This window comes from Ochotona curzoniae, unplaced genomic scaffold, assembly GCF_017591425.1.
Source record: "Ochotona curzoniae isolate NIBS_2020 unplaced genomic scaffold, NIBS_Ocur_1.0 scaffold_4683, whole genome shotgun sequence".
NCBI lineage: Eukaryota > Metazoa > Chordata > Mammalia > Lagomorpha > Ochotonidae > Ochotona > Ochotona curzoniae.
Window position 1 is genome coordinate 5,862,086 of NW_024467121.1, and position 25,776 is coordinate 5,887,861.

At 46.1% G+C, this 25,776-nt stretch overlaps 1 protein-coding gene across 1 annotated transcript in view; it reads right to left on the bottom strand.

The window, feature by feature from the left end:
- Window positions 1-24,566, bottom strand: part of LOC121148039 (LIM zinc-binding domain-containing Nebulette-like) — a 194,551-nt gene extending 169,985 nt beyond the window's left edge. The window contains exons 1-2 of the mRNA XM_040968017.1: window positions 24,030-24,566; window positions 22,773-22,867 (exon numbers count right to left, since the gene is read on the bottom strand). Coding sequence (XP_040823951.1) covers window positions 22,773-22,867; window positions 24,030-24,098 — 164 coding nt within the window. The 5' untranslated portion in view covers window positions 24,099-24,566. The remainder of the gene's footprint in view (window positions 1-22,772; window positions 22,868-24,029) is intronic.
- Between the last annotated feature and the right edge of the window lie 1,210 nt (window positions 24,567-25,776).

Here is a 25,776-nt window from a genome sequence, read left to right on the forward strand (position 1 = left end):
TGGCTCCGAAAACCCAGCTCCCTAGGGAGCCTTCATAGCTGCCTGAGTCCAAACCCACAGTCCTGCAGTCAGAAGAACTGGACTAGCCTTGGAGAAGCAGCAGGACCTCCGCCACACACGCACTTGTCAGCACTTTCTTTTCTTAAAATATTTACTTATTCTTATTGGAAAGGCAAATTTACAGAAAGAGAGTCAGAAAGATCATCCATTCTCTGGGTCACTCCCCCAAATGGCTACAAAGGCAGAAGCCAGGAGCTTCTTCCAGGCCTCCCACATGGATGCAGGGTCCCAAGGACTTGAGCTATCCTCTGCTGCTTACCTAGGCCATAGCAGGAAGCTGGATTAGAACTGGAGCAACCAGTATATGAACCAGCACCCATATGGGATGCCAGCACTTGAAGGCAGAGGATTAGCCAGCTGAGCCATTTTACCAGCTCCCCAGCATTTTTGAATCAGGTGCCCAGAGCTGCTCTGACTACCTCAGTCTCCCTCTTTCACTCATCATTGGTTGCTTGACTCCTTAGGCATATGACTGAAACCAGGACACAAATCTTCTCAAACTCAATTCCTTCAAGAATCCTTCATAAAACCAGTATTCATTAAGCATATATATTTTCCAACATGTAAGCATTGTTTTGGGGAAGTGACAATGCAACCACACCAAACAAAATCATGAAATTCTCTCTGGCCTCATGAAGTTCATAGCACATTAAAGAATAAGTCAGAGAGAGGCCAACATGACTCAACTGGCTAATCCTCCACCTCCAAGCACTGACATCCCATGTGGGTGTCAGTTCATGTCCCAGCTGCTCCACTTCCCATCCAGCTCCCTGCTTGTAGAGGATGACCCAAAATCTTAGGATCCAGTACCAACATGGGAGCCCAAAGGAGGTACCTGGCTCATGCCTTCTGATCAGCTCAGCTCTGGCTGTTGCGGCCATTTGGGGAGTGAACCAGAACATCTTCCTATCTGTTCAAAACTCTGATCTGTCTTTCCAATAAAAATAGATCCTCGAGAAAAAAAGGAAGGAGTCAGATAAATATGAAACAGGTGAAACAGGTATCATGAAGAACAATATGAGGCTGTAAAGATTTACACTAGAAAGAAAACCAGATCATGAAAAGCAGCCCTGTTGAACGTCGGGAGCTGGGGAGAACAAAGTCAACAATAGACAGTAGTACAGAAAGGGAAGAGCACAGCAAAGGTCCTGGCTCCTTATCCAACCAGTCACTCAACAGACTCCCACTGGGGACCCTCTCCACTCACTCTGCCTCTTTGTTTGCCTAGGCTTGATCTCTCAGCTAAGCTTCCCTCTGGCAATAATTGTTTTTGAGCACATCAGGCCAAAATGTAAAATAACAGAGCCTGAGCTGCAACACACATATTTACAATGCCCTGGTTTACACACAGCTCACATTTGTCTTAAACCAGAATTTGATATCAGGGTACCCTAAGTTTTCACTTCACATGGACTTTCTGGCAAGTTCTACTGAGAATATCTGCTGCCATAAAATTCAGTCTGCCACTTCCCCGCAACCAAAAAAGTCTCTTCAATGCAAAACAACATGGTTCATGTTTCACTGACAAGAACTAAGATTGAAATAGCAGAGGGTCACCAGAGTGAGGCTGAGCAGAGGACCAGCACACACAGCAGGCATGAGAAAAGCTGTGAAGTCCCACACAGCGGAACACACACACCATTGCTCCGGATGTCTGCATTGCCAAGAACAAGGCTAGTGGTGAATACTTAGCCACAACACTCTGTGTACACCAACGTCTATATCCCAGAAGTTTAAACTACATCACATGCTCCTGATGAACCTGAGCCGCCATCATTTCTTGGATACCTACTATCAGAAAGTCATTCCAAGATCAACAGGCACAGAAAGAGACCCTTCCCCAGCTTCTGCTTGGGTACTAGCATGGTATCAGAAAGCAAACAGGAAGTGGATCTGTGCCAGCCTTGACTACACTGGCCACAGGACAAGGTTCCACTGTCAACCCAGATGGTGTTCCATGTACAAAAGAAGTGAGGGAGATGTTTCTTCAGCTAAGCCACTGGGAAATAGATGGTGCTGACTGTAAGAGTAGGGAAGAAGGGAAGGCAAAGCAAGGCAAGGCAAGCCAATGCAGGACAAAGCAAGGAACTGGTCTTTCGGGATAAAAACCAGACACACTTGCTCTGCAGGACTCCTCCAAGTTCCCTCCAAAGCCATCTGCATTCATGAAACAAAAGCTCAATTCTCCATCTAAAACAATATGCCAACTAACATGCCCTGCCCAGGCCTGCTTGCTCCTGTTCCCACCTTTGTAGAGATTTTCCCATTGACAATGACAGAAACCCTCTGCCATCGTGTCCTATCACTGCTGGCCACAAAATCCTTCAAGGATCAGAGCCTCATGTAACTCTTGACTTCTTTTTCACAGCAAAGCACACTCCCCTTTACATGGAGAGTAACAGCACTTCATATGGCTGTGCCTATTAGCAGAAGCTCACAAAGCACACTCCCCTTTACGTGGAGAGTAACAGCACTTCATGTGGCTGTCCCTACTAGCACAAGCTCACAAACAGCCCCTTAGTGGCCTACTAGGATGCTCTCTTCATGTCAGCCAGCATGACCTTGTTAGAAAACCAAGTCAGGGTGGCCAATGTGGTGCACAGAAGGATGCCTGCATCCCAAACCTGGCTCAAGTCCCCACTGCTCTGAGCTTACATTCCAACATTTTTGTTAATGTGCCTGAAAGGCTCTGATGACAGATCCAGTACTTGGGTCCTGCCACCCGTATGGGAGATCTGGATGGAGTTCCAGGTCTCCTGGCTCAGTTCTGGTCATTGCAGGCTTTTGGGAAACGAACCAGCAGATGGCAGATTGCTTGCTCACAGACTCTCTTCTCTCTCTCTCCCACCCTCCCTTTCTGTCATTCTGCTTTCCAAATAAATGATCAAGCCTTAAACATAACCAAGAAAACCTAAATCACACACCATCACTGCTCTCTCCACACTGCAGTTGCCCCTACTCACTCACAGTGACTCCCACCCAGCAATCCCTACAGCATTTTGAAGGCCTGTCTCAGCACTCATCACCCTCAGGTAGGCAGCTGCTCTCCCCCTCACCCCTGCACAACCACAGTCCACACACTCTGCACGCTTGTTGTCCCCTGGCCTTTGCTTAAATTGCTGAAATTTGAACAATGGACTTTCCTGACCAATCTATCCTAAACCACAAGTCACCCTCCAACCCCCCCGCCCAACCCTCAGACTCTGTATTTTTGTCCGCCTATTTTCCTCTGTAGAACTTAGCAAATTTCCGTAGCTTACTTATTTATTTCCTTTATTCATTGTCTACTCCTTGAAACTAAAATGGAAGCTCCACAGGGGCAGGGATCTGTACCTGCTTTGCTGCTTTTCCCCAATGGTAAGGGCAATGCCTAGGTTATAGCAGACACTCAACCAACTTTAGCATATGAATGAATACACTCCCCACTGACTCAGGGTATGATGAAGGACTGAATTCCTGCCAAGCATAATGCGAAAGAAGAGACAAACATTTCTGGGCTTCACAGAAAGGCAGGAAGAGTCCAGCAGCACACTGGTACAATATACAAGATACAGTCCACAGTGGCTTCTCTTCCAGGCTCATCTGTCCACTACTCTCCTAATTTGGACTCCAAGGACAGTGACTTCAGTACAGCATTTAAAATTCATCTGTCCTAGGGCCGGTGAGGTGGCTCAACAGGCTAATCCTCCACCTGTAGTGCCAGCATTCTGTGTAAGTGCCAGTTTGTGTCCTGGGCTGCTCTACTTGCAATCAGCTCCCTGTTTATAGCCTAGCAAAGAAGTGGAGGATGGCCCAAGTCCACATCTATGAGGAAGGCGAGACTTGGAAGAAGCTCCTGACTCTGAACTTCAGGTTGGCTCAGCTCTGGCCGCTGAGGCCATTTGGGGAGTGAAACAGTAGATAGAAAATCTTTCCCTCTCTGTCTCCTCTTCTCTCTGTAAACCTGCCTTTCAAATAAAAATAAATACATCTCTTTTAAAAAAAAAAAGAAAGAAAGAAAATGCGAATTCATCTGCCCCAAGAATTTCACTGACACCCAATGAACAACTTCTCACCTCCATTTCCCATTGTCGTCATACAGTGTCCCAGGTCCATTGCTCACATCACAGACTGCACAAGAAAGGTACATTCTGCTGACCTGTCCATTACAAATCTAGAGCAACAAGCAAACAAACAAATAAAACTAACCAGGAAGACACAATTTCATCCAGATTTGTAACTAGATTGCATCAAGCAACCACAAATAATTTCCTATTTATTCACAAAAAGTGACCTTGGGATAAATAACTGTATCCATTTTCTTGTCTCTGTAACATGGATGCTAGAATATCCCAATAGAAAACCAACATCTGTTGCCTCCTTAGTCTAAATCTCCTTTTCTTGCCTTTCTGGATTTTTCTCTGTCCTGTAATCTCCAGAACTCAATTCTGTTGCTGGCTCATAAATATATGATGATGCTGGAAACAGCTAACACTCAGGGGTCAGGCATTTCACACGCATTATCTCACATACATCTCCTGGCAATTCTAGGCAGCAGGTGCTATTTTTCCCTTCATTTCACAAATCGAGACTCTGAGCTTGGAGAGATGAGGTGACGTGCCATGTTTTTTCCAGAGCTCAAATGGAAATACGGCTGATTTCAAAAGCTGGGTTCTGAATGACCACATTAGATTACAAAGAGAAACCTACTGTAACTGTACTATGATAATGTCGTGTACTATAAAATAACCTTCTTGAGACAAGTATGGAAATCAAATACAAGCTTTACATGTTAAAAGCAAGATTGGGACTGCACCATATTTTTTAAATGGTGTAAAGTAAAATAGAGCCATATAAATAAAATGGGCAACTTGAAAAAAGTCCATGTCTCAGTCCATTTTTCATTACTGTAACAAAACACTCAAAGCTGGATACTTTATAAAGAAGAGAGGCTTATCTGGGCTCCCACTGTGGAGGTCAGGCAACCACCTCAAATGTGAGGGGCTATGCTGTGTCACTACATGGTATAGCCGGAGAAAGGGCGCGACCATCTGCGAAGGGGAGCAGGCATACATGCCAAGATGCAAGAGAGCAGGTCACAGTGAGGCTCAACTTTCTCTAGCAACCTATCCTTGGGAGAAAGCATTAACCCACTCACAAAGGTGATGCTTCCACGGTCTAAAGGCCCTTCACAGGGCTCCCTCCGCAGGACTCCCTTCCATCAACATCGCCACACTAGCAGGCCAAACTGCCCACTCCCAGGCTCTAGAGGACACACCTAAGCCACAGCAGTTCACGGTGAGCACAGTCATGATGCATGTTACACAGAACAATTCGTCTTCTTCAGTGCTTTTGGTAAACTTTACACTAAATGGTAACTTCTTCAGAGAGAAAACTTTTCTCCGGTGCAGTAGAAAACACCTGATATTATCAACACCTTCCTCAGAACACTACAATCAAACATTAACATTAGATTGCAAGAGTGAACCCCTGCCTCAGGGAGCTTTCCCATCCACTCTTCCTGGCTGCGGCACCCACTCATAGAATTCACAGGATGGAAAGGTCCCACAAACACCTCTCCATGCTATTCACAACACCAGAGACAACACACAATCCTTTTCCTCAAATAACAAAATAAAATAAATTCCCACAGTCAATAATCTTTTCAATACACTCTATATCTGAAAATTTTAAATAAATTAACTGAAGTTCAAACCCAACAGAGAGAAAGAAAAAGAATTTTCTTTTCTGATGTCAGTGCCATGGTATGGTAAGCTAAGTCTCTATCTGTGGCCCTGACATCTCATATAGGCAACAGTTAGAGGCCCAGCTGCTCTGCTTCTGATCCAACTCCCTGCTAATGTTCCATGCCCAGCTCTTCTTCATGAGTATCCATTGGCTCTTCCTCCCCACAATCAACTCCTGGGCTGAGAACAATCTCCACTGTGATGAGGGCAAAGGTTGCAGCACACCTGCCTTGGTCATCCTTATCCCTACCCCCATCAACATCACACAGGTAACTGCCCTGCAGGCGAAGGGCCCAGCCCCACATCTGGATATAAAGGTTTCCAGAAACGTGAAGAAGGTCCCTCATACCACAAGCACTGAATTCCAGGCCAATCTTGTGGTAAAACACAAAGCATTAGGAGAAACAAGAAGGTTGCAGAATCTCGAGGTGCTCATTTCTTAGGAAGGAGGAGGAATTACACTTGAAACCTGGGAGTGGTGGCTTTGCCCTTTGCTTAAAGACCCAAGACCTTTCCACTTGGCATCTTTCCCATGGGGTTGCAAGCGCACTGCCAAAAGGGTACAAGTGTGCTTTTGTACACAGGGACAAAGAGTCCACCAAAAGCTCATTCAAGACAGAAACATCAACAGCATTTGGGAGGCATTGAAAGCTAAGATCTGATTATGAAGAGGAAAAGGGAGGAGTGTGTTTGGGATTTGTTTTCAAAGTCAGAGTGAGGTGGAGAAGGAATGCTGTTTTTCAAAACACACAGTAACTCATGGGTAGATAAGATTTCCATGGGGAAAACAGGCTAACCAGGGAGCACATCTAATAAAAACAAATCAGGACTCACGAAGGGCCAGCACAGGGCACATGCACCCTGCATCCGTGCATACACTCCTTTCAGGAGCCCATTACCTCCACACAAAACATACAATTGTTACAGAAGTATGCCCACTTAACTAACTGTTAAACTAAAATTCCTCATTACGTCATAAAATTATGTTTTTGGGGTGGTTATTATTGTTGCTGTTGTTGTTGTTGTTAGTATTATTTACTTATTTGAGACAAGGCTCCCAACCCCTGGTTCATTCCACATAAACCCACACCAGCTGGGGCAGGACACAGGACAAAGCCAGGGGCCAGGAACTCAATACAGGTCTTACAGAGGGGCCACAGGAACCTAATGACTTGAGCCATCACCATTGCCCTCCAGGGTCTGCCTTAGCAGAAAGCTACAATCAAGACCCAGAATCCTTTGATCTCCAGAGATCTAGTTGTTCTACCACCTCACCTTTGCCTGCAGAGGCACTGGGTCTTCAGCTCTGCTTGCAGGATCTTTTCAAATCCCCAAGATGCAAGTCACTTGGACCCAGAGCTACAAAGAAAAATCTTGAGCCCCTTGAAAACTGGCTCTACGCTTCCTTGCCACCAGCTCTCAGTTTTTACTTCAGTTGCCTAGTGATGACTGTGGATCATTTCTGGTTGTAAAACTACTCTTTCCGGTTGAAAAGATGAAAGCAAAAGAGGAAGTGAACAACTCAATGGTTTATTATCTCACCTTTTGTTTCCAGAGTGCGTCAATGCCATGGACCACCTGGCCTGGCCTTCCAGGGCCTGTTCATGCTTGTGGCCTTCTTGAAGTCTCCATTGTGCATTTTTTAAATTGAATACTATGCTTTTCAAAGCTCACAAAGCTCCTGAGGATGCCGTCTGTGGCTTTTTGGGTTTTTTTTTTTCAAATGCATTTTCCCCTTTTCTATCTCTGAAATACTAATACTTTTCCAATCAACATGTTATTTTTCAAAAACCTTCTGTCTCACTTGAACTATCTTTTTTTTAACTCCTTTTTGTCTGCTTGGTATATACATTTTAAAATTATGTTTATTTGAATGGTAGCAACAGAGTTTAAACAGAGATCTTCCAATTGCTGATTCACTTCCCAAAATGCTCTCCACAGCCAGGGTTACTCCAAGCTAAAGCCAGGGGCACAGAACTCAATATAGACTTCCTATGTGGCTGGAAAAGACCCAACTACTTGAGCCATCCTCTGCTGCTTGCAAAGTGCATTACCAGCAAGAAGCTTCATCAGACCCAGATAGCAGAGAGTTTAACCCTGGGATCCTGACAGACTCTGATAAAAGATCGGAGACGCCCAAGCAGTAACTTAACTACTATGCCAAATACCTGCTACCCCTATCCCACGTCTTTGCTAAACACTGATGGTGAGTTCAGCACTGTACTGTCTGAAGTACACAGGGCACCTGCTCCCTTCCTCTATCCTGATAATGTACCATCCCCACCACCACCACCATTCATCCTGGACAGGTACATACGAGCATTTCCTCCTTGCACTCTTGTGAATTTCAGACTGACAGAGGCCACTTGTTCCAAAGTCCTTGTAGTTACCGCCCCACAGGCCAGTTCTTAGCATTTTCCAAAATTACATCCAAAGCAGCTTGCAAGCAGTGCCACTGCAAGCAAAAGCCAAACAAGAAACCAACTGGCATGCCCCTGTTGGCTCTCAGCAGACACCTTTCTGAGCAGCACTTCACAGTGTCTGACTTTTCCAGGCAGCACCAGCCTTGCCCTGCAGGGAGACGCCCCTGCTTTCCTTCTATGTCATGCTCACCCAAGTGGTCTCCACCATATTTTTACCATCAAGTTTTGTTTCTTCTCCCACACAGACTCATCTGGCAGGCAAGCCTCTCATGTGCTACAACTCAGCAGGCAGCCTGTCCCCACCCCACCTGGTATGGTGACTGTTTTGGTGTCTATGAGTGGTACAGATGGGAGATTATGGACAGTCAATCCCTGGCTCTCTCTGCTAGGAATTACCCGAACCTTCCTCCATCCAGGCACTCCTTCTATGCCACTACCTGCTTTCTCCTGCCTGGGAAATTAATTTTAAAATACTGTGTAGGTAGCAATCCCTCCCAGTCCATCAGTATGCAGGAGAGGCAAAAGGCAGGCTTGGGAGGTTTGCTGTCAATTAAAGGACCATCACATCCCGCTCAGAGTCAATGCACTTTAAAACCCAATCAGCAAGTGTTATTCAGTGTCTGTTACAGAGCAGGCACTATAGAAAGAGAAAACAATGCACTTTTACTTCAGGATCTGCCAAACAGCCACTGTGCCAGATACCTCCTGGCAGCGGCCCCCGAGAACACATACCAGGTATTTTCCTCAGCCACCAGCCCTCCAGGTACAGGGGAACACAAGAGACACGCAAACAGCAGCTTCCTGACTCCCTGCCAATTAAACCTAACGTTACGTAACTACTGTTTTTAAAGCGTCCGCAGAGGCAAACCCTCTACACAGAGTTTTCCTTCTTTAGCAGCCTCTGAGGAAGAACTATTCCAATGTGATGTTTCTATTCCCGACAGCAATAACCCTTAATCATTATGTGCCTTAAGCAGCTAGACATTTTTAAATAGAATTTCATGTAATGTTTAAAAAAAAAAAAACCAGGAAGCTACATCACTGGTAGCAGAAAAGACTGAACTGAAAGAGAATGACAAAGTACATGGAGGGTTGCCAGGAAAAGAGCACCGACTTGACCCAGCTTTTTATTTATTTTTTCCAAGTTCTGGAATGAACACTGAACATGAAAGATCACAGAGGAAATAAAGGTCTTTCACCACAGAATATAAAGATTTTTTTCTTCATCAGGGGATCTAACCATTCATTTCAGATTAAACTTAGTTTCTGACAAATTCAGGAAGAAATCAAAGCTATCACGGTGGGCACAGTGACCCAGTGGATTAAACTGCTACTGGGGATGCCAATCATATATCATAGCATCTGATTTGAGATCCAGCTGCTTCACTTCTGATCCAGCTCCCTTCTAGCACACCTGAGAAATTAACAGATGATGGACCAAGTGCTCGTGTACCTGCCACCCATGTCAGACATCAAAATGGAGTTCTAGGAACCTTGCGCAACCCCAGACATTACAGTTATTTGGGGAACAAACCAGTGAATGGATATCTCTCACCACCCCATTCCCTATTTACTTCACTCTGCCTTTCAAATAAAGAAACAAACTTTTTAAAACAAACTTCAAACTCACTTCTGGGAAGAAACATTACATGACCGGTAAGTGAGCATTGGCACCTGAAAAACTTTGCCTCAGATTCCCTCCTAGCCTGATGTCTAAAACACAGTACTCACTCCTAAGACTTGGGAAAATGAGTTGTAACAATGTCATTTTTATCAACTACCTTTGTAGGCCACATCATTCCTGCCCTCCTTTGTTTCCCGGAGCAGTACTCGGGCTACATCCACATATCTCCAGAGCAAAACAAGTGTGTACTGTGGGCACAGCTGGTTACATACACTAGCAGCCCAGGTACAGCAGCACCACCTGGGATCCACATACACTCCCTTACAGAAAGGAAGGTTTGTTTCTTCTCGTGGAGTCAGCCCTCTTAGCTCAGAATACCTATGAAAAGGCTGAGTTCAAGTGGACTAAGCTTAACTAAGCTACAGCTTGGGATACCCACATGCCCCATCATAGTGCCTTGGATCAAGTCCTGGCCCTGATTCTAAGCCAGCTGATGAAGCTGGAAGACAAAACATGATAGTTCAAGTCCTTGGGTTCTTGTCACCCACTTGCAGATTCAAAAGGTCCAACTCTAGCCATTGCAGGCATTCAAAGATTGAACCAGTGGAGGGAAGATAGATATATCTCCCTACATTCTACTCTTTCAACTAATAAATAAATAAAAAAAAAATTTAAAGATATATGGCGGAGCTATATCATTCAGATAACCAAAAGAAATTACCACATTGTTTTGTTTTGTTTTGTTTTGTTTTGGAGCACACAGCAGGTGTTGGACTACACAAAGTCAACCAGAACTATTCCTGCCCTCAAGAGTATAATTTGCGGGCCCGGCACGATAGCGTGGCAATTAAGGTCCTCGCCTTGAATGCACTGGGATCCCATATGGGCGCTGGTTCTAAACCCGGCAGCTCCACTTCCCATCCAGCTCCTTGCCTGTGGCCTGGCAAAGCAGTCAAGGATGGCCCAAAGCCTTGGGATCCTGCACCTGTGTGGGAGACCAGGAAAGAAGTTTCAGGCTCCTGGCTTCGGATCAGCGCAGCACTGGCCATTGCGGCTGCTTGAGGAGTGAATCATCAGACGGAAGATCTTCCTCTCTGTACATCTGCCTTTCCAATAAAATAAATAAATCTTTAAAAAAAGAGAGAGAGAGTATAATTTGCTACTAGGAAAGATTCACTTATTTACAAAACCAAATCTAGAAAGCTAAACTAAGGATCCCTCCGTAGTCAGGTCCTCCCACCTATTTCCTGTTTGTATGCCACAAACTATTTAGAGGTCTTACTCAACTTTTGTTGACTGAGTAAAAAGACATGGTGGGTGTCAGATCATCACTCATTTCACAAAGGGGTGGAAAAGTTGATGAGGTGAAAGAGCAATATTATATCCATGGTTGAAACAAAACATCTGATGGAGACATATGTAGTGCACCTGTTGCATAGGAAAGACTTTGACTGGATTTAGTCTGCAGTTCCTGTCAGGGGTACCTTAAATGCCTGGGAGTGCCCAAATGATTAGAGAGCTATTCCTAAGACCATCCAACCAGATCTGAGAGTACATCACCAAGCTGGTTAAAGGCAGAAGCTAGTCAAATCAAACAGACCAACCATGTGACTCGATCAGAGGGACTCTGAGTCAGGTATTATCAACTGACTTCCTCCAGGGAGGGGGAGGAACATCATAAGGCCACTGACATAACCAAACTCCAGACCCAGCGAGATAGCCTAGGAGCTAAATCCTTGCCTTGCACATCCAGGATCCCATAAGGGTGTTGGTTCATATCCCAGCTGTTCCACTTCCCTTCCAGCTCCCTGCTATAACCTGGAAAAACAGTGGAGGATGGCCCAAGTCCTTGGCCTCCTGCACCTGCATGGGAGACCCAAAGGAGGCTCGAGGCTCTAGCTTCTGACTTCAGATTGGCTTAGCTCCGGTTGTTGTGGCCACTTGGAAAGTGAACCAAAAGACAGAAGACCTTTCACTCTGTATCTCCTTCTCCCTGTATATCTATCTGCCTTTCCAATATAAATAAATAAATATTTTTTAAAAAAATAAATGAAACTGTATCACATAATACAATGTTAATAACAACAAAAAAAAATGTTGACTTCACACACCATTATTTTCTTGCCAAAGTAAAAGAACTGTATAAGTGACACATGACAACTGCATTTCTTATATCATGAAACTGCTTTTTTTCATTATTTTGAACTGTGGTATCATAAATATACTACCGTGCAATCAAAATCAATCCTTTGATGCCATAAGCCCACACTGTATCCCATATAGTCTTTTTGATGTCACATTCAACTGATTTTTGTTTCAGCACAATTTTGATACATGCTTTCCCTGGTAACTTGATATAAACATGTGATGCAATAAAAGAATAGTGATGCTATAAAAAAAAAAATGAAACTCCAATAAATTTTGAGACAGCAAAGCTGAGCTGAGATTCTTGTTCAAGGAACCCATCAATCTGCAACAAGGTAGATCCTGACCCCCCTCCACAGAGCAAGCCCAGATGAACTCCCTGTCCGGCACCCTCTCAGACTGCCCTGTTTGTCTCCTTATGTTGCTGCTCCTGATTTATTCCTTCCATACCAAAACAATAATCTTAGTGCAACAATTTCCTGAGTACTATGAATTATCCTAGCAGATGATTATCAAATCTAAGGGCCTTGTGGGAACTCTCAAATATGCAGCCAATTGGTCAGAAGGCGGGTGGCATGGAGACTCTTAGATTCGCAGCTGGCATCCTTAGTGAGAGCTGGCATGGATGCTCACCCCAGTGGTTAGCATTAGCATTACACTGCAAGGCTGGGCTGCCATGCCCATCCTGAATCCTTAGGCATGCCAGAAATAATCCCTCTAAGACTCAAATCTCTTGTGGCTGACTTAACCCCACCATGACAACCTCCTGCAAGCCTAGGCTGAGACGTCCGTGATACAATCTCAGATGAACACCATCTCAGACTGCTAAGCAAGCTTTTTGATAAGTGATATGGTTGAGGTATAATAACTGCAACAAATGCAGAGTCTAGAAATTGAGCCACGCAGAATACTTTCACAAAGGTGGTCATACCCTTAAAGATAAAAATAACTCACAAGTGACAAGGCATAACACCAGCATGAGTACAATGTCAGAATACTGTGTCCAGTTAATGATGAAAATCACGATTGTTATTAACTTCTTATGTTGTGCCTGAAGTGCTCCTGAATTTACTATGTAGGTATTCCAATGAACCCTTAATCCCATGAGGTGGAATTTAATCAAATACCCATTTTACAGGTTAGGATATGGAGATTCAGGTCAAGAAACCTGTTGAAGGTTTCAGAGCTAGCAGCCCTTGTGGCTGGAGAAGGGTAAATGGAGTGGATCAAGGAAGGCAGATTGTAAAAAGTCCTGAGTGTCTGCTGAAACACAACTTGCTTTTTTTCTCTGTAGGCAATGAAAGCCATCAAAGATGGCTGTGTAGAGGGGACTTAACACCAACCATGCTCTCAAAAGATGACTGTGATAGGAAGAAAAGCACCCAAAAAGAGAATGACAGGAACAGATGGGCCAGTTGGAGAACAGTGAAAACATTACTGAGAGTTTGTACCTGAACAAAGGCAGGAGACTAAATGCATGGGGACAAAGACATGGGGAAGGAAGGCAGTGTGGAGTTAGTCTGGGCAGTGGGGAGAGGGGACATGGAAAGATGATACAGGTTATCCCAACCAACACAGACCACCAAAAACACATCTCCTTGTAGGGACCCTCTTTCAATACTGAGGTACACAGTGAATGCAGTTCTCTTACTGTTCTTGTGCACTGCCTGAACTTGTTGAAATTCACTTCAAAAGAATCAGCTTTATGTATTTGGAAGCTAGAGCAAAAGAGAGGGAGAGACAGAAATTTTCCATCCACTGGTTCATTCCACAAACAGTTAACACTGGGCCAAGCCAAAGCCTGGCAGGGTAACAGCGACCCAAGTACTTTGGCTGTTTTTGGCTTACTTCCCAGGTGCATTAGCAGGGAGCTGGACAGAGGTAGAGCTGTCAGGACTCCACCAGCACTCCGATATGCCATGTTGACCTTGCAAGGAGGGCTTAACTCACTGTGCCACTATGTTGGCCCCAAGATTCACACTCTTGATCAACTAATATATATGAAACTATATTGAAAGACCAAATTCAACACTTACAGGTAACTGCCTGGCTTCCCCTCTTTATCCCTGACCCACAGACCCCTGTGCAGAGCACAACCATCCTATTTCTCCTGTGCCTGTGGAACCATATCATGCACAGGAATTCCTCCACCACCTTCCTCACTCCCTCCAACTATTTTTCCGTATATTATTGCAGCAGTATAGTCCTTCAACAACTGTCACAAGCCCATCATTCTGGTACCTAAGTGTATTGTATCATTGTAGCTGGAGACAATAGTAGAAAAGTCTAGTATCCTACTGTCATGGTATATTTAACAGTTTTATTGGGAATCCTCCTTTCATTCAGGAGTAGAGATGCATACTCCAACATACCTTCTCTTCCCAGTATGTTAATCTCCATTATACAATTCCTCTATGAGAATATATGTATATACATGCTTACCTATATATCTAACTTCTCTGCGTTTGGTCCACACCCAACCTGGGAGAATAAACAGCAGCAGGGAAGAATACCAATGATTTTTGTTAGCAGGCTTTTTAGACTACTGAGCTGCAGCAAAAGCATAAGTCCACCAGCACAGCTAGTGATCAGATCTGCTTAAGAAAGCACACATCAAACTAGTTTTCCTCTAGCTCTTTGTCAAATTCAATGGGAATGAGTCCACAGAGAGTGTGGCAAAGTAAACAGAAGTTAACCACCAATTGACTCCCTCGAAGACTGCACTTCAGGAAATGCACAGCTAACTATAAATAAAACACTGGGTTTCCAATGCTAAAATGAATAATCATGGCCCTTCAAACCTGGTCCTTCTCACAACTCCCTGTTCTCATGGGCATGTCCAGTGTTCATATTTTGGCCCCAACAGAGAGACCTGCACAACTGTTATATTCCATCACTAAATTCAAACAGCCAGCCTTATGCCTGAGTGCCTGCAAAGTTCTGGGTTCTCAGCTCATAAATATTATTCCGGGTCCTGCTTCTCCTGCTGGCAACAGCCTACGCCTTCCCAGCAACACTTACTGCAGAACAGAAACAAGGGAAAGAAAATAATTTCAACTCTCCTGCAGACACTTTGAGGGGGCTGGAAGCTCTCCAAACACGGTGTCCTGTGTTGCTATGTCCGCTCCTCTCACCCCTAATAGTCCAGACACCACTTGGTGAAGCACGCATCTGAAAACACTTAAAGAAGACATACCCAATAGTCTTCTCACCCAGACCTTTGACACATAATCAATACACCTGCAAGCATACACATCTATATCTCACATTATCCTTGCATCTCCCCATGACTTAGGAGATGTCTGTGGTGCTTCATCTGGAAATCTTTTCTCATCTGACATCATTCCATATTCAACACATCTTCTTAAGAAGACAAAGTATGTATCAAGGCACCTTCTGGAAACATTTTTTTAAAAGGACAGAACTCAGTTCACGACTTGCAATGAAGATCCTCTCCAAGGATTACAAAGATACTAAAATTCAAGCCATAGGAACATACCTAAGAATCAGCATTTTGCACATGCACTAGAATATGTCCACTTGGCTCAAAGTGCTTTCTGTTCTTCTCTCCAAGCTTCTAACTAAAACTCTCTTCCTCTATGTCAGGTACACAGTAAGAAGCAAAGATTTAATTCATCCTATGAGGAAGAGCTAAAAATACCGGCAATGCATGCTACACTTGGTGCTAACTAGAACTCCTGTAATATCTAATCATACATACACTTCACACACTTAACCATTTCTGCTGTCATGAAGCAAGAAATACAAGACAACAACTTTTTATTTTCTTGCTATAAACAAGGGGATGCACTGACAATTTGGGCACTTAACAGGTGTCACTGGGGATATGAAAGTCTACAACATTTCTCCACTTAATCCTGATAAAGCTCCAATTAGGTAGGAATTATTTTCCCATTTTACAGACTATAATCAGGCCCAGAACAAAATAAATGGCAACAGTAAGAAACAATTTTAGAAAGATGTCAGGTTTTGAAATGGGGCCTCTCTGCAAGGGAAGTTAATTCTACCAAGTTTGTTACAGAGAACAGGACATGGGCCGAGGCCATAGGCACCATGCCCTCTCCCTCAGTGGTCAAGTTCTGTGATCACAGGACCCCTGTATCGACACCCCAAAGCCTAAGCCCAACCCACCCACCCCCAGCTACCTCCCCAGAACAAGTGCACCTGGGTCACATCCTGAATTGGCACTAGAAGAAAAACTCTCAATGATGCCAGCATAAGTGTCAAAATTTCCAACATAGGTAATATTTGCTGAATAGTTCCTAAGTGTCAGGTTCTGGTGATGCTAGGGTGAGCAAGGCAGAGCCCCCAGTGGAGATAAGTAAACCTGAGGTTCCTGCAATGTGGATGGTCTCTGCCTGCTGGGCTGGCCTGGGGAAAGGCCTGGGCTGGGACTGGCTGGCATACCCGACAGCATGGGGGCAGTGACTCTAGGAATCTGTGACTATACTGTATGGCATCAGCTTACGGACAGCTTTCAATGCTGTCAGATGAAGGGTACTTCAGAAAGCTTATGGGAACATGGAATTAAAATGCAAGCTTACTGTAGTATAAAGAATGCATAACAGTTTTTTGCTAATGCACATCTTCTGACAACTTTAGGAAGACCCTTCAGGCTTCTCCTTGTCCATTCTTCACTCTTTTAAAAAGTATCCCTGAGAAAAGGGCAGCGCTGTTGCCAAAGGACTTACAGCCTTGCCATGTATGTTCCACTAAGCCCCACACAACCATATGGGTTCGGCATTGCTATCCCCGATTGACTGGTGAACAAACCGATATTTTACAGCCAGGAGACACCTCACCAGGACACGATGGAACCAAAATGCAAATCCAGCTTCATCCTGCTCCACAATTCCAATGACTGTAAGCTTTAGCTCATGGAAGATTCTTAAGTAATTAAAGCTAACTGAAGAGCAGCAATTTCATAAATCCCCTTGAGATAACTGAAATCCTTGGTGTGTTAAAGAACCAAATTTAAGAGGCTCACACAGAGACAAGGGAAAGAGATGCAGAAAATACTCTGCGGTTTAAATGTTATTTCCTTGCACATCTTCTGACTACCCTTGATAAAGGGGCTAACGAGGAATAACCAGCAGAGAAATGACCAGTGGCACGCTGGTCTGTTAATGACCCTCAAGACAGACTGGCAGAACTGCACTGACTGTTCTGGGAGAGCTTGTCATGAGCGATACCAGCCCAGCATCTTCCAGGCTATGCAGAAACCATAAATATTCATGAGATGAAACGCTAACACGGGCAGAGGGAAAGTAAACACCACACATAGCTCCTCTAGCTTTATTTCTTAAAGTCTCCTGAAACCCTGTTAAGTGGAACTCCTTGGTGAAGAGTATATCTTATTTGGAAGGATAACTAGACATATGTCACACATATATTCGTGGGTTTGTATCCTCACAATTAAAGATATGTTTGACCCAGATACAAGACATTAACTGTGAATAGTCAGGACAAATGTTCAGCCCCAGAAAACGTCAGCAAAGGGGGTGCCTCGGGGAGATAATTGGCAAGATCCCATTAACTACAGCATTGTGTCTTGGCCCCTCCCCAAGCCTCATGTAACTTGACATTTGGTGACAGTACAGTTAACTGGCCAGCCCGTGGCATTGCTGCCTTTCAAGGGCAATATCACTCAAAAAATTTTCAAGGTCTAGTGTACTTGTTACAAACATACAGTAAATGTAATTTTGACTTCCACATACAATGTTAAATAATGTATTTGACAAATGGTCTTGGGATTTATAGTCCTGGTGGGGTTTACTGGGTAGCAAAATGTTTACAGTTTAAGTTGGCATATGATTCGCACATAAATATGAGCTATGGTTTTGTTTAATCATCTGGTCTTATTTTCTCAGCACCTCTTAGCAATAAATATATTGCTTAGTCCTCTTTCCATTGCAATTTCCATGATGAAAAAAAAAATCTGAATGTGCTGAAGAATCCACTGCCTGCTTATGAAACATAAAGGCTTATGAAAACATGGCACGTACTCAAGTAGACCAGTTTGTTTTTAAATATTTTAATAGTGTGCACTGCTGCGTTAGGAACTCAATGTGTATTATGCTTGGTCTTACATCTAATGTACAGACTATGCTTTGATTGCTCTATCAAAAGATCATAATTTAAATATCATGTACATTATATTTTATACATGTTCTCCTTTGCGTGAAATCAAACAGAATGCTTGTTTCTTCTCTAAACACATGAGAATATAAACAAGCACCATAGTTACCAAAGAAGTACTTAACTACTTTATTCCATTTTAAAAAATGCCCTCAGGTATCGATTAAAATTAGAGCCTTTATGGTTTCTTAAAGTAAATTTTACATGTCTCTGGGCATGCTTTCCAGTTTTCAAACATGTTCTTAATACTTCTCCTAAAGGTTCTCAGTTTAATTATGTATGTCACTTCCCCCAAAAAAATGCTGCTTATGTCTTTCTTCCTGAAAATGCAGAGAGGTTACACAAATCAATAGATATGACAGTGAAAAAGGAGTAATCTCCAATGGCCACAAGAAGCTGTCATTTTCAAACTAAGCAAATTAAAGTATGAGTCTTGTCTGGATCTGGTTTTTAAAAATTTTTTTGAAAACATCTTTAGGACAACAAGAGAAAGGCAAATATTGGACATTGTGAATTTTTTTCTTAATTTCCGTAGATATTTTTCACTTATTTATTAGAAAGGCAGCGTTTCTGTGCAGTGGGAGGGAAGTACGGGAGTGAGTGGGAAAGGCTAGGGTCTGGTGAAGGGAAGACAGATCATCCGTTTGTTGGTTCACTCCTGAAATGGCAGCCAGGGCTATGCCAAGCTGAAGCCAGAAGTCTAGAACTCCATCCAGGTCTCCCACATAGGGGACAGGGACCCAAACACTGAGCCATCTTCCACTGCTTTCCCGGGTGCATTAACAGAGAGCTGGATGGGAAATGAAGCAGCAAAGACTCAAACGGTTGCCCCATTGGATGCCAACATCACAGGTGTCAGTATCCCACAATGCCAGTACTACTCTGATTCTTTAAGAGAATGTCTTATTTTTGGTGCATATGATATAATTTCTACAGAAAAAGAAGTCATGGTGTTTGAAGCTCACTTAAGGTATAAAAATGACAAAAAGCTAAGGGACCAGCACAGTGACATAGTAAGCCAGGCCTTTGGTACCACATGCGTGCCAGGTTCAAGTCCCAGATATTACACTTGCCATCCAGCTCCCTGCTTATGGCCTGGGAATGCAGAAAAGCATGGCCTAAGTCTTTGGGCTTCTGCATCCATATGAGACATGTGGAGGAGGCTGCTGGCTCCTGGCTTGGCTCAGCACTAGCCATTGCAGCCATTTGCAGAGTGAACCAGCAGACGGAAGAACTCTAAGTCTCTCCTCTCATAATATTGCCTCTCCAATCAATATCAAATAAACCTTTGTTTTAAAAAAAAATGACAAACAGCTCAACAAAAACGATTTATATGTTTGATTAGGTGGGGGGCAGGGCAGAAACGTGCAGCAAACATGGGGCAAGATACAAAATGATTCTCAGCAGAGGACATCCACGTGAATTCAGGGCTTGTATATCTAGATTCAACCAACTGCAGATCAAAAATATTCAGAAAAACATTGACATCTGGAAAATCATAGACATATGACTTCCCTCATCATTATTCTGTAAATAATGCAGGATACCAACCATTTACAGGGCATTTGCATTTTGCTGGATGTTTTTCAGTGACACAGAAATAATTTGGAATATACAGGAGGATATATCCAAGCTAGTGCAAATAAGGTGCTTGAACATCCACAAATCTGGGTACACAGCACCTGGAAGGGGCTGAAACTGAGCTGCAGAAGACAACAGGACTATTCCTTCAACTCCAAGACATTCCTGTGGGTGTAAAACTATTTTACAGTATAAAGTGGCCAGGGGAACGGACAAGAAGAGGAGTCGTTCTCACTGAGGCCTGGATGTACACTGCCTCCCGATCCAAACGAGACAGAACTAACAGGCGCCTTTCCATGGACAGTGAATGTTGCATCGTCTGGTAGCAATATGCATCAGAGAATCAATTTTCCACCACTGACCCAGAGAAATGATGGCAGCCCTTGGTCCGACCACAGGGACTGGCTGATTGACACCACCTGAGTCAGAGCAGACACTTCCGGATCCCCAGGGGCAATCCACTCTGCCCTGGGAGCTTCATGACGCAAGTGCCCTTCAAAAACCAGAGTTGAGAACAACAGAGTCTCACCGCATGGAACCCCATAGCTGACAAAATCTGCAACCTGCCAGGTTTCATTTTCTGCACCCATGACAGAAGCTTATAGCTAAATTACATAAATCTAAAACATCCACTCCCCACTCATTCACCCTCTGAGGATGAATTCCTGGCTTCTTTCTAGCTGCTCCATAACAAACAGATGCAAATATGGAGGGGAAAAAAATCTGAGGAGCTACTCCCAAACTCTGCCTTAAAACTAATAATGTAAGTACTTAATTTTAGACAGAAAAATCTCTGAATATTCAACATAAAGATACCTAAAAGATATTTAAACTGCAGGCTCAGAAGCCTCAAGAGGGTATTTCTTTACAAAACTTAGTCGTTTCGGGGTCCGAATCTCAGCGTCTCAGGGCACCAATTCACTGTGAAGTTAGAATGGTGACTAGCCCTTTCTGACGCATCCATGACGTGCTACAGAATGGGACACTCCTGTGCAACTGGACTGAACTTGAACTAAGCAGAAGCCACTGAATTTTCAAGCATCCCAATACAATGTATTCACTTTGCCTCTTTCCCTGTCTTTTTGTTTTTTGCAGCTTCATTCGCTTATCTGAAATGCAGACTGACAAGAAGAGATAGAGACATAAAGAAATATCTTCCGTCTACTGGTTCATCCCCACAAACAGCCACAGCAGCCAGGGCTGAGATGAGCTCAAGCCAGCACCCAAGGACTCACTTAGTGCTTCCCAGGCTGGTGACAGGAACCCAAATGCTTGAGCGTCATCTGCTGCTTCCTGGGTGCACCAGCCTCCCTTATTCAATTCACTACCCAGCCTAGCTGGCTAGCTTTATTGGAAGTAGGATCCGCCCCCCGCTTCTCTCTCTCTCTCTCTCTCCCTTTGCTCTTTCTTCTACTCCCTCCAGACCGACCAGGGGCACCCAAAGACACTGTGAGCACCAGAGTTAAATTCAAGGGGGACTGAGCTGTAAAGAATCCTGATGTGGCCCATAAAGCCAGATCAAACCAAGCTTCAGAAGAAGGGTTTGCTTTCCTTTAACCAAAGAACAATTCTGTTTATGGCTCATAGGGGCCCTTTATTTTCTCCTTATTGCCACCTGCCTTTGATCTTTGACCAGTCATTTATACTTTTTCTTAAAGGAAGCAGGAGACCAAGACCCTAAAATTTTATGTTTGCTTCACATTATTGCCTTAAGAGGCATAGAATGGGATGGGAGGGACAAAAGCATCAAAAACTTTAGGGACTATCTGTGGATTTCACCTATGCCAAAAAAAAAAAAAAAAAAAAGCATTTTCTGATTTCTCTAAAAGTTGTTGGTATACGTGTAAACATTAAGCTAGAATGTGAGGAAACACAAAAACTAAAAAGTGTTTAAAATTCTTCACCAGAGAAGTAGGATCTCCTTGTATTGGCTTGCCCCAAATGGACATGGATGGTACCAGGATAGCAATACATGATGAACACACATATCACAGCTGGCCCTCCTTCCCCAGCAGCCCTGAGCAAATCTACCTCCAAAATTCTAGGGGGAGGAAGCTCTGGCAACATTTCAGCCAAAAGGACATGGGTCCTGAAGTCTTTCGCCGCCTCCAGGCCAGGCCGGCCTCACAGAACAGGAAAGAAGATGGCTCAGCCATCTCATCTGAATACAGAAACACAAAGCAGACAGCCACGAATGGAAGCAGCCATTCAGACTGGCCAAGCTGGATTGGCTTGCTGTCTCCAGGAGAGATCCAAGCCCTTTCCTGAGGCCTCCCTTGCAATGCCTCAATTTCTTTATCTACCACATGAGAGTAATAATAGTGTCCCCTAACCCAGAGAGTGGTTGTCAAGATTGAATGAGGCAGTGTGCATCAAGTGCTCAAAACTTGGTCTGGTCTGCCACACCGAAAGCATTCAATGGTGGCTCATCGCTTCTAGACTAGAAACTAGAAAGCTTGCCTTCTCCTATGCTCACCTACTGCTAACCAGGAGAAAGAACCCAGCCTAGCACAGTAGGCCCAACACAACACAACTGCTACTTGGCAGCCAGGAGGAGCTGTGTCTCAAACCTTTGGTTTCCTATTTAAGCTCCTGGATCTCCACAGTGCTCCCACCTAAGACCAAGCAAGCGAGACTCTCTTCCCTAGCAACTGAGTTCAGACACAAAATCACAGTATGACAACATCCTATTATTAAAATGGAAATTAACATATGATTAAAATGGAAATCTACCTGACACACATCAGGGCCCACACATTCTTCCATGGGTAAATTCCGCAGTTTCTAATCAATGGTCCTAACTCTGCAAAGCTGTGCATCTCCAAAACCTACCTGGTGGAATACACACACTAATTACCCTCCACATGAGAAAGACATAGAGACAGAAGCCTTCAACAAAGTACACGGGCCCCAGAGTCAGTGGCATAAACAGACAACTGGCCACTGCCACACCCGGCTGACATGGGAAGGCAGCTCTCCAGAACAGACAGGTCCACCACTGCTTCCATGCCGGAGTGCTGTGCACACCTGGCACGCCACACTGACGATACTCACGCATTACAATAGGGCTTCTTCTCGTAGCCTTTGTAGTTATTCATGTTGAGAGCCATTTTGCAGACTTCACAATTGAAACATCCTTTATGCCAATACTGGGGGAGGGAAAGTCAACAGTCAAAACGTTAGTACAATGTCAACTCTGACCATGATGATTACAAAAAACTGGCTGTGCATGACAGTGTGGGTACCTGACAACACTACCACAAAAGGCTTGCAGGTGCATTACTACTTCCAGTTAAATAAACACAGCAGGCAGCTATTAAAGTTGTGTTTTAAATCAATCCCACCACAGCGGACACTCGTGATGGAAGGACAGCTCAGGACCGGCACAGAACGCACTTCAACCAGAAACCAGAAAGAATGCTATGCTCGGTGAATGGAGCAATGGGGGCTCTGGAGTGGCTTCAAAACGAAAAAGAATCCAGTTCAAAGTGTTCGCAGGCTCTCGGAAAACATGTCCACCGGAAGTCAGGCAGCCTGAGGGGGTGGCAGAGGACCACGTAAAGGCGATAGGTCCCCAGTCCCAGGCCAGCTCCCACAAAACCGCACCAACGCTGTCCCATAGCAGCTTGCTCCACCGAAGCATTTGTCTCCCCCAACGCAAATTCACAGGGACACTGCCTCTTGCTGGTTTCTTTTGTCAGTCACTCAAGGATCATGCGGGTGCCTCTCCCAGTCTGTCCAACTCCATCCACACCCGGAAAGGGCAAGGGGCAGAGCCCGAGGAACGCCGCCAAGGCCACTTCCTCTGAAATTCCCCACTCGGGTGGAGTAGACTCCCGTGGGCCCGGCTCCCGCGGGGATTATTCTTAGCACTGCGGCAGCGGCCGCCCAGTGACATATTAATTACCATTTGCCTCTCCCCACCGCCGGCACGGCACCGTAGGTGCCAAACGGGGGAGAAAGGAGGGTGCCGGAGGGGCGATGGTTGCGGGACAACAGTGGAGGCTGGAGGGGGCGCGTGGCACAACCCCTACGCTCCCTGCCTTGTGACCCCTCGCCGGCGAACTGCGCGCCCCACGCAGCAGCTCTGCCCACGCCACACAGCCGCGCTCCCCAACTACAACCGTTGCGGCTTCCGCCACCACAGTGACCACCCCAGGTCTTTGACATTCCCGCGTCCTCCCCTGTGCCCAGGCGCTCGCACACACGTCGCCCGCTCAGGCTCGCCTGGTCGCCCGTGCCAAAACTTCTCAGAGCAGGTGCAGCTGGGCGCCGAGCAGATCCGGACTAGTCCCGCGCCCCCTCGCTCACCTTGTCCAGGCAGGTGACTTTCTCTGTGGGATACACCACTTTTCCGCAGCGGGCGCACTGGGGATTCATTGTCGCGGTTCCCGGGGGCGGCGGCTGCTGCTGCGGTGTCGGCGACTAGGGGCCCCGAGGAGCCGCTGTGACATCCCCCGGCGAGCCCCGCACTTCCTCGGGGTCGGCGGAAGGACGGCGGGCACGGGCGAGCCCACGGAACGCGCGCGCGAGGGGAGCGCGGCAGGGACGTGAGTGGGTGCGCGGTGGGGCTGGCGCCTGGGGCCGGCCGCTCTCGGAGGCTCTCCGGCTCGTCTCCGGCTCGTCTCCGGCTCGGGCTCCGCGCCGCCGGCTCTGCGTCGCTCGCACTCCAGGTACCGGTGACTCACACAGACACTCGCGCCCGCCCCTCACGCTCACTCGTTCCCCGCCTCGCCGCCGCCGCGCAGGCCAAACCCACCGGCGCGCCCCGACCCAAGTGGCGGTGAACGAGCACGTCGGGCACCAGAGGAGGGAGGGAGCGGCGGCTGCGGCGGGGGCGGACAGGGACGCGGTAGGCTCCGGGAACCTCTGCCCGCTGCGCCTGTGCCTCCCTAGGTGGGCGGTGGCGGTGCGAGAGGTGGGGGGGAGTGGCAGGGAGGAGGAGGGTGAGGGGGGTTGAGGGTGGCAGAGACTGAGAAGCGGGCCCTCGCCCCCGCGCACGCCTCCCTCTTCCTCCTCAGCCGACTGCGCACCCACACCCCTCCTCCTCCTCCTCCCGCACCTTCTCCCCCGGGCCCGGCTCAGGTCCCCGGCGGCGCCCTGGCACCCTGAGAGCGCGGGGCGCGCGCCGCCGGGGGTGCGCCCGCGCGCTCTCTCTCAGCCCAGGGGACCGCGGGCAGCGCCCATCCCTGGGCGGGAGCTGTCCTGGCCGCGCGCAGGGACGCGCTCGGGGCCCGGAGCCGGGAGCCCCCGCCGACAACTCGGATTCTCCTCAAAGAGGACGCGTCCCCGCGTGCCTGCGGGAAGTGCTTTGACCAGGCTGGGGCAGAGCTTGCTTTGCGGCTCCTGGGTTCTATGTGTCTGTCCTCAGAGGAAGACTGGTCATTTTAGGCCTGAAACCAGCCTCCCTCCAGTAATAAATGGATCAGCGTTCATTGTTAAGCCTGCTTTGCTGTTGGAACGCCAGGAGCCATCGGCGAAAAGTTCTTCGCCTGAAATAAGGGAGGCAGTTAACAAACTCCTGCTCCAGATCAGACGAGCCGGAAAATCACACTGAAGGCGGATAGAAGCAAAGGGAAACGGGCATCGGGAATCGTTTTTCCTCTCCGTCAGCGCTCAGGGTTCGCCTGAGGAGAGGCGCGAAACCGGAGCTACGCTGCCTTTGCTTTTGGCCCTTGTGCAAATTCTTAGCCTCCCTGTGCCTCTATTTTCAAATCTACAAAATGGGGGTGAGGGTGGCACTCCGCAGCGGCTGCTGGCCCCCTGCGGGGAGGAGGAGGTGAGTCAGCAGGGCTGACTGGGGTCTTCGATCCGCCGGCTGGGTTGCCAGGATTACTTGTGAATTGGTTCTAACCGAGACTCAGATTCCGATGCTAGCACACCAGTTAAGATTCGATCATGCCACATAGCAATTGCTGTGACACATGTTTCTATCGTTTGGGGCCTGGGGGGAACCACAGCTACAGCCCTTTATGGAAGAAGAAATAAATAAATAAACTGTTGGTCTCTCCGAGCATCTCTGCCAGGGGGCACTGACGCTTCTGAGGAAACTTCTGCC